Genomic DNA, 9872 nt, shown 5'->3' with positions numbered 1-9872 from the left:
TAACCAGAACTTGGCCAGAGTTCGTGGCTGGAGATCCTGGCTAGGCTGCTGATCAACTGAAGGCTGTCTCCGTGTCATTCCTTCTTCGCCGACTCTGTCCACACCTTTGGGGACCCCTGGACCTGCTGGGGTTGGACCCCAACATTTGACATCTTAACAATGCTGTCTTTCAATCATGAATGCAGGATAATCTTTCATTTATGTATCTCTTCTTAATTTCTTTCAACAATGTTTTGTGTTTTCAGTATGCAAGTTTTTTACCTTCTTAGTTAGATTTATTTGTATTTTATTTGTCCTAAATTCTGGTGTCATTTGTAGGTTGCTGCCTGAGTATGTACCTCATGGTCTTTGTGAACAGCTTGGATTTGTTCATGTGGTTGTTAAAGGATAGTCTTAGAAAGTACTTGAGCTCCTGAGAAAACCTGGCTTATTATCTCAGATTTGGAGAACAGTTTTGTTTATTGGTTGAATCTCTTGAAAATGATTGATTGCTTGTACTCAGGGGTTATGTATTATACAGGGTGGGGCAAAAGTAGGTTTACAGTAAGTATGCAAAAATTTATTCTTGTATTATTTCTTCACTATATTATTCTTCATATGAACAACTGTAAACCTACTTTGCCCTACCCGTATGTGTATTGCACATAAATACTGCTCTCTCTGGGGTTCACAGAGGAGTGCTACTGGTAGGTTGCTATGCATGAATGCGCAGGTCTGAGCGAGGTGGGGAGTGAGAGAGAGAGGAAGACAGAATCACAGACTGACTGAAAGGCTGCGCTTTGTATGGCATCACACAGCTGCATGTACTGTGTGATTTTCGCTCTTTAGAATAAACTTGCTCATTGCCGCGCCAGTATAAGTTTAAAAAGATGTGTGTTCTGTCAAGTAAAATCTTCATTTATTGTGTTGCGTGTCTTTGGGGAAGTTGGATGTTGGAGCTTCATATTTTGGGGCTCTAATTTGAAGTCCTCTTTGGACATCTATGGACAGATATGAAGGATAACTGACTTTCAACGCCCACAAATTGTTGTATGATGTTTGTCCTCAAGAGGGAATTTGTCTAATAGAAGCTTATTAAACAGGGGAAGAAGTAAGAGGAGATTGTAACACAGGTGCAAAAATAAAAGAGTTTTAAGTTGAATAGGATTCTGTTCCCTGGTTTGCCAATGTGATTGCATTCTCCTGGCCAGTTGAGTGACATGATTATCTGGGTTACTGGGTGATTGATTCCTCTTAACATGATCTTGGGTATCTCTTTTCAAGGGGTTGTCCTCATTAGCTTCTTGCTTCCTTTTCCCAGATAAACATTAGAGGGTGATGATTAGACTTATTGAAGGTCAGGCAACATCAGGAGCTTAGTTTTAGAAACTGTACTCTTGTGACATATGATGTTCTCTAGTATAACAAAAACTTATATAATTATTTATGGAAAAATCCTGACTGTATGGACTTTGAAAGGTTATGAGGGTTTTTTGGGGAAGAATTTATCTTACTCTTTTTCCATAATTTTTCTCCTTTCAATAAAACCTTGGCAGTTCTTTTTGTGTCCTTTGTGAAAGGCCACTTGCCCCTAAAGCACACTGGAAGAGTGATGTGCGAACACGCTGCTCTCTGTGAAACTCATGAGAGGGGGCACTATACTGCTAGCACGCACAGCTTGCACTTAAAGTGTAGTACTGCCTCGGGTCCTGAGTCTAAAAGGGCACAATTGAAATCCCAGCGGAGTTCTGAAATAGGCTGTGAGGGAGAGTCCTCAGCACTGGAGAATTCTTCACTGGTATTATTTTCTGCACTCACATTTGTAGATATTTGGTTACGTGTATACCTTCTTGTGACATTTTTGCAAACCTTGTGTCTCTATCTGCAATAAGAGACCTCAGAAATTGAGATTATGACAAGGGGTGCAGAGAAATGAGACAAAATATTTTTGTTTGATCCAAAGGTATTGGATCAAACAAAAATATTGGATATGTCTGATTAGTTGTTCTTTTCCATGGTGAATATTAGATTCATTGTAACAGATTTAGTTAAATGTCCAGATAGATTCCCTACCCTATAGTAGTCAGTGACAAATATTGTGATTGTTTTATTACTTGAATCTTTAATCCTTTTCTGTTATGCTTCTTAAGTTTATCAGTGTTTTCTGGTCTGTAAATATGCTGGAATTCTTTAGTAATACTGTAAATAGAAGCTGCATTAGAATACAAGGTTCTCCCCACTCCTGGTTCAAGTTTTGTTTTTAAATTAATTAATTTGGTAATACATGGTGTGGACAATATAATTAGATGGCTCCATTGTAGTGTAGATTCTGATTCTCTGGCTGTCACTAGAGTTTTGGAATCAATGTTAAATAAACTTCTATTTTGCTAAGTACAAATAACATTAAGTTTGTGGGAATAATAACTATGCAGAGGTTGTAGATTTTAAGGTACTCTTAACTGTTTCCTTTTTTCATTTTAGAACAGGAAGATAATAACATGAAATTACCAGATATACCCTCAGTAATAAACCACTTCCCTCAGCCAAAGCAGGACTCCCCAGGGATATGCGAGCCCGATGGACCTGATGATTCTTCCAGCTGTACTGATATTCAAGAAGACGCTCTTTCTTCATCCGAATCAGATTCATTCAATAGGTAAGAAACTCATAGTCGTTATTTTAACTGTCTTATTTCCTGTGCATGCTAAGATAGCACACATAATTAGAAAATAACTCTGAGGCATAATGCAGTTCCTCAGTCACCTTTACTGCGTGGTAACTTTCACAGTGACATTGGGCCGTGCGTGGGAGAGTGTGTGCAGCAACCCTAGGGAGGCTTTGTTTTCTACTTTGTAGCCTTTATAACCCTATTTTCCTGGAGTTGGATAAGAGAGTATGATAGGCAATGAAATTTTTGTCAAGACAATGAGTGAAGGAGGTAAAGATAACTACACTAGAAAATAGTGATGACCAGAAAGACAGTGCACAGAGTGAAACAAAAAAAGAATTGTTCCCAAGAGGACAAATTGAGCAAGTAGAATCAATGGGGAAACTTTAAAAATGAGAGATTTGGAGGTAAGTCATTTTCCAAATGATTTCTTAAATGCTATTTTAGCCCTAGCCGATTTGGCTCACTGGATAGAGCATCGCCCTGAGGACCAAAGGGTCTCAGGTTTGATTCCGGCAAAGGGCATGTAACTTTTGGTTGCAGGCTCCTCCCTGGCCTGGGCCCTGGTTGGAGGGTGTGCAGGAGGCAACCAATTGATGTGTTTCTCTCACATCGATGTTTCTTCTGTCTTTCATTTCTTAAATGCTATTTTAGCCCTAGCCGATTTGGCTCACTGGATAGAGCATCGCCCTGAGGACCAAAGGGTCTCAGGTTTGATTCCGGCAAAGGGCATGTAACTTTTGGTTGCAGGCTCCTCCCTGGCCTGGGCCCTGGTTGGAGGGTGTGCAGGAGGCAACCAATTGATGTGTTTCTCTCACATCGATGTTTCTCTCTGTCTTTCCCTCTCTTCCACTCTCTTTAAAAATCAATGGGAAAATATCCTCAGGTGAGGATAAAAAAAAAAGCTATTTTAAAAAGATGAATTTGTTGTTCCACTTATTTATGCATTTAGTGGTTGAATTTTTTTTGTTGTTGTTGAAAATGTTACATATGTCCCCCTTTTTTCTCCCATTGACCCCTTACAGCCCACCTCCACCCCTGCCCCTGGCTTTCACTGCCCTATTGTTTGTGTCCATGGGTTATGCATGTAAAAGATGAATTTTTAAAGGAGGACAGAGGTTAATGTGTGTGTGTACACACCATTTTATGTTCTGGCGTTTCACTTTGTATGATAAATACTATTTATGTTTCTACCTCACTTTATATATACTTTTTTTTCCCCAATGGATGCAATGTTCTGTTGTGTTTCTGTACCATAATTGACCAAACTCTTCAAATGTAGTTGGATATCTACATTTTCCCCAATGTTCTACTTATATACCCACTGCTGTGGTAAAGCTCTCCCTAGGTAATTTTTTATATTTGTTTAATATTTAAAAATTATTAATATTTAAATATTAAAAAATTTAATATTTAAAAGTGCTCTAGAAAAGCGATTTTCAACCTTTTCCATCTCATGTTACATATGAGATGTGATGTGTTTTATAATCAATAAGACAGGTATAATCTCAACTACAGTCCATGTGTCAAGTAGTTGCTCTCAGCGGGTTGTTGTGATGTACTTGCCTGTGTGTGTGCATCATGGCTCTCCTCATTTAATTTGAGTTACATGTATTGTTAGCATTACATTAATTTTTCATTTAAAATGTCTTCAACAAAATAATGAAACAAAAAAGTTACAGTGTATGAAAGTCACAGACAGTGCAGCAGGGCATAAATTTGATGTTAGCAAGGTAATATTCATCATTGGATGAATGACCACAATTCCATAGTTTCTTAGAAAACAATCAAGGAATTTATAAGAAAGAAAGATACCCAGGAGTAGATTTTTGAAATGCAGCATCTGAATATTAAGTCCCTGATTCACTTCGAACATAATTTTATCCCCTAGTTAAAAGTTCCTGAAGTAGGTTATAATACTGGTTGGTGCCAACCCAGCAGAAGTCTGTCACAAAGTATAGTCATGTTAGTGCCAGTGTTATTTAGTGATTCTAAAATCTAGTCAAAAGAGGTACCCACTTGATTACAGTAATTAACATAGAAATCAGAAAGAGAATTCAAAGTGAAAAGGGACTCATCAGAACCAAATGCTGTTAGTCAAATCAGCATATCAGAGATAAGTTATCTTTATCTGGTCCATCTTATTAATAATATTTATGCATGCAACGGCAGGGAGATGGGCACTACATTTAGTGGTTTTGTTGAGATCTTTTCCAACTCTAAAATTGGTTGAGAGTATAACGTGTGTGTGAGTATGTACTCTCTACCATACTCACATAGTATATACCACACACATATATATACAGAGAAAGAGAGAGAGTGAAAATCTGGGGGAATGATGAGTCATTTTTTTGTAGAATTGACATTAAAATTTTAAAAAATATTAGAGAGGCATTGTCCATAATCAAAGGAATTTGTTTATACTAGGAGATTTTCTAAAAGAAAGATTTATACTTATGATTTATTGACCAAAAAGGTGGTAGCCAGAGGTGTACATGGTGTGGTGAATATGGGTCTCATTTATTTCAGTCAGTTAGTTTAGGATCAACACAGTTATCTCTGCTGTGGTGTGTTAGAGAACATGGCCTCATGAAGTGAAATCACAAAGAATAGATAATTCCACTGCTTGGTAACCATGACCCTTCTTGCAGATGCCAAGTGTTGGTCATAAAAGAACCTGAGCCAGGTAAGGTGTGAATGAATGCATTTTGGCTCTTCACAATTCCTGGCATAAACCATCACCTCTTCTCTGATGCTAAGTTAGTAGCAGCAACTTTGTGTAGGAAGTCCAACATGGGGGCAGGCACAGAACACCAGACACTTTGACAGAAAGGCGAATTAACCATTGGTGATGTGTTTGATATATTTTGGTACAATCTTTTCTTCACTTTTAGTATTTTTGGAAGCACTCTCTGTCCAGAATTCTTAAGAGCAAGAGAGCAAAAAACAGAAACATGTGAAGAAATCTTATTACTATATGTTGGAAAATTTAAGTAGTTAAATTTTAGCCTTTCCTAAGTTGTGAGCAAATTGAAGAATGATGTGGAAATCTTAAGAGAAAAAGTGCCATTGTTACATTCATTCTCAACCTGTGGGTCGCGACCCCTTTGAGGGTCGAACGACCCTTTCACAGGGGTCGCCTAAGACCATCGGAAAACACATATATAATTACATATTGCTTTTGTGATTAATCACTATGCTTTAATTATGTTCAATTTGTAACAATGAAAATACATCCTGCATATCAGATATTTACATTACGATTCATAACAGTAGCAAAATTACAGTTATGAAGTAGCAACGAAAATAATTTTATGATTGGGGGTCACCACAACATGAGGAACTGTATTAAAGGGTTGCGGCATTAGGAAGGTTGAGAACCACTGATCTAAGGACTATTGAGGCACTGGTACTACCAGCCTACTAAGACCAAGCTGAATTTCTCGATTACTGAAAGAACGGGAAACACTATCTTTATCATCAGAGTAGCCTCTGAGAGCCAGAGGGCAAAGTTGAGATGTGTTGCAGTTTTGAAGTTTGGTTTCAGACAGGTCTTTTAGAGCAAGTCTTGGTTAGGATTGGGTAAGCCTAGTAGTTCAGAATTGGTGGATACAGCAAGATGAGGATTTTGAGATGAGGGGTTCAAAAGGTCCTGTGGGTATGTCCTTTGATGCTTTCTCTTGAGAAGCTGATGGATCTTTCAGGAAGCTTTTGTCTTAACAGTTATCTTCCTGACAAGAGTGTCTTGGATTAATAGTTATATTGATGAAACAGTGGATGGTAAAGTCTTCTATTGTAGACAGGATGGTGTGTGTTTTCTACAAACGCTATTGGAGTGCTAAAAGTGCTACATGTATTATGTCATTCAGTCCACAGGCAAACCCCACTTTAGAAAGGTAGAAATAAAAGGCCAAAGGAGTTGAATAAGTTGCATAGTATATGTCAATACAAGGATTTGAACCCAGGTCTAGTTCTATTTTGAACCTCAGAGCCCAAGTTTGTTCTCCTGACTGATAATGATGCTATGGCCAACCTGCCTTGCTCTTAACATTCTTGAAAGAGTAGAAATATACAGTTCTTGAAATGGTTTGGTTTCCTTAGAAGCAGACCTGAGACAAGGATTGAGTGGATATGGTTAATTTGGAAGGTGAGGGAACCACTATAGGGTGTGGGGATGTGAGACAGGAAAAGGAAGATAGCATTTAAGGGGGCCATGTTTTTAAACCAGATGTCACTGTGAGCAACTGGAGTTTAATTCTCTTGGGAACTGGGAGCTGGTTTAAAACACACCTGAATTACCCCACGCAAGGGTCAAGGGGCAAAGGAGTCAGTTATTTGATTGGGGCTGCCCTCTGCTGCGTCGAGCCTCCCCTGCTGGCAACAGAGCCGACTAGCAGCGAGAGGACAGCTCAGACAAAGGCACGGACAGTTGGAAGTCAGACCTGCTACACTGAGGGGTAAGGACTCGGGGATAGGAGCAGGGCACCCAAAGGATCTGCCACGGCAGTGATTCCAGCTGAAGATGGGGAAATGGTTTGGGTTTGCATATGCTTTATGAATACAAATGGGTTGCTGTAGGCTTTTGCCTGTATCTCTAGCCCAAGACAATGCAGGAATGTATGCGGGCATTCCAGAGCTCATTGCACCTCTGTGCCTGCCAGGAAGGGAAAAGCTATGTCTAGGGCTGATGACGAAGTGATAGCTGAGCAAATGTCAGGGATGGGGCAGAGGAGAAAAGGACAGATTATCCAGAAAGCTCTGAGGCAAATGGCTCCAAAAACCGATGGAAGGAAATGTGCTTGTTGATGAGAAACAATTTAGTTTTAAGCCTTGTGTGACGACAAACCAAAGTGTGAAATAATTCATCATCAAACTGAAGTTTATCGACACACTAAATGAAAATATCTTGGCCTTGGGCAGAAAATCACAAGCATAGAACTACCCATAGTTCTTTGGTTGTCAGTAATGTATTTTTATTATCCTGCTTTGTTTCTCCTTCACAGAGATAAGAGCACTACTAAGTAATGGGCTTTGTGTATGTGGACATCCTCTCCCACTTGTGGAGTTACTCAGTTGGGTATGGCAGATAGGCCTGCTGGTTTTGTTTGTTTGTTTGTTTTGGGGTGGTTTTTTTTGAAAAATCTTAAGTACCTTATTAATGGATGACTTTTAACCCTCCTTGGACATAATTTTTTTTAAATATATATTTTATTGATTTTTTACAGAGAGGAAGGGAGAGGGATAGAGAGTTAGAAACATCGATGAGAGAGAAGTATCGATCAGCTGCCTCCTGCACACCCCCTACTGGGAATGTGCCCGCAACCAAGGTACATGCCCTTGACTGGAATCAAACCTGGGACCCTTCAGTCCACAGGCCGACGCTCTATCCACTGAGCCAAACCAGCCAGGGCTCCTTGGACATAATTTTTAAAAGGCCAGCTCTGCCCTGGCTGGGTGGCTGGGTTGGTTGGAGATTTGTCCTGTACACCAAGAGGTTGCAGGTTTGATTCCTGGGCAGGGCACATAACTTGGTTGCGAGTTCATCCCTGGTCGGGGTTCATGGCGTTCAGGAGGCAACCGATTGATGTTTCTCTCTCTCCCTCGATTCCTCTCTCTCTAAAATTAATTTAAAAAACCCCAATCCTTAGGTGAGGATTTAAAAATAAAGAAAAAGAAAGCCAGACTTCTATTTGGCACATCTAAGGGTAATTATTTTTAAATGTGTGTGTTTTTTTTTACACAGAATTGCTTCCTTATGCTTAAGAATTAGAAAGTAGTGTTTTGAAGTGTATCTATCTATACTATTTGATTTGTACTGATGTGTGAACCTTAAATATTTCTCTAATATATATTTGCTGAAGTTTCTCACTGACTTATTTCAGATGACTTTTCTCTATTCCTACACATTTGTAGTTTAGCATCATTGTGTCTGTCATGTTAGTTATGTGTCCAGTCTGGCAGATAAGAATCAGGTTTCTCACTGTTGCAGTGGGAGATTACAGACAAGTAAGATGAACACTATCCGTGTGGTACTAGATTGGAGACCTTCATATGAACTGATGTTCAGCTTAATAGAAATTCAGATGGATACGTATGGGAATATTGATAGATCTGTGTGTATAAGTTAGCTAGTATGCACACATGTAGCTCCTTATGCTGTCAGCTGCCAGGGCCAAGCAACAAGGGTTCACAGCTGCACTGGGCACACCTGGGGCACTAATCTTGGTCTCTGACAGCTTTCTCCAATATACGGAGCCAGTGCTTCTTGGAGAAAGACTGATTCCATGGCTGGGGCCGGAAGCAAGGAAGTGCTAGAAAAAGTAAGAGAGATAGAGATGGGAGGGGAAAGGCATAAGGAAATGGAAGGAAAGGGAAAGGAAAGAAAAAGAAAACAAAAACACCACAGCCTCTTCCTTAGCCAGGAGATAACATCAACAGCAGTGCCATGTTGATGCATGTTGTCCTGAGCTGTGATGGGAATGACACTTTCCCGCTGTGGTCTTCCTCCTCCAAACTCAGTAACTTCAGTCAAATTGTGAGAAAAACATCAAACTCCAATGAGGGTCATTCTACAAAATACCTGACTAGCACTTCTCAAAACTGTCAGGGTGATCAAAAACAAGGCGTGTCTGGGAAATTGTCACAGTCTAGAAGAGCCTAAGGCGATACCACGACCAAATGTAATGTGTCCTGGGTGGGTCCTGGCACAGCAGAAGGCTTTAAGTAGACTGAAGAAGCACAAATAAAGGGTGGCATTTTGTTGATAATAATGTCATACTGTTGCTTCATTGGTTGTGACTAATGTGTCAGACATTAGTCTGGTGTGGGATGCTAACAGTGGAAGAAACTGGGTGCAGGGCATATGGGTACTTTCTGGAGTATCTGCCACTTTTCTGTATTTTTATTTTATTTTAAAATAAAAACTTCATTTAAAAAATATATTACAACATCAAAATAAAGAGGGATATTACTGTGAAAATATTTAAAGAATGTGCTCAATTGCCCTAACCCAGCCGTGGGCAAACTACGGCCCACGGGCCGGATTCGGCCCGTTTGAAATGAATAAAACTAAAAAAAAAAAAAGACTGTACCCTTTTATGTAATGATGTTTACTTTGAATTTATATTAGTTCACACAAACACTCCATCCATGCTTTTGTTCCGGCCCTCCGGTCCAGTTTAAGAACCCATTGTGGCCCTCAAGTCAAAAAGTTTGCCCACCCCTG

General features: G+C 39.6%; 1 protein-coding gene across 1 annotated transcript in view; it reads left to right on the top strand.

The window, feature by feature from the left end:
• Nucleotides 1-9872, top strand: part of RAD18 (RAD18 E3 ubiquitin protein ligase) — a 106993-nt gene that overhangs the window by 74879 nt on the left and 22242 nt on the right. The window contains exon 11 of the mRNA XM_014544688.1: nucleotides 2461-2635. Within this exon, the coding sequence (XP_014400174.1) occupies nucleotides 2461-2635 (175 nt within the window). The remainder of the gene's footprint in view (nucleotides 1-2460; nucleotides 2636-9872) is intronic.

Source organism: Myotis brandtii, unplaced genomic scaffold, assembly GCF_000412655.1.
Source record: "Myotis brandtii unplaced genomic scaffold, ASM41265v1 scaffold378, whole genome shotgun sequence".
Taxonomy (NCBI): domain Eukaryota; kingdom Metazoa; phylum Chordata; class Mammalia; order Chiroptera; family Vespertilionidae; genus Myotis; species Myotis brandtii.
Note: the sequence above shows the minus strand (reverse complement) of the source record. Positions and strands in the feature narration are given on the sequence as shown.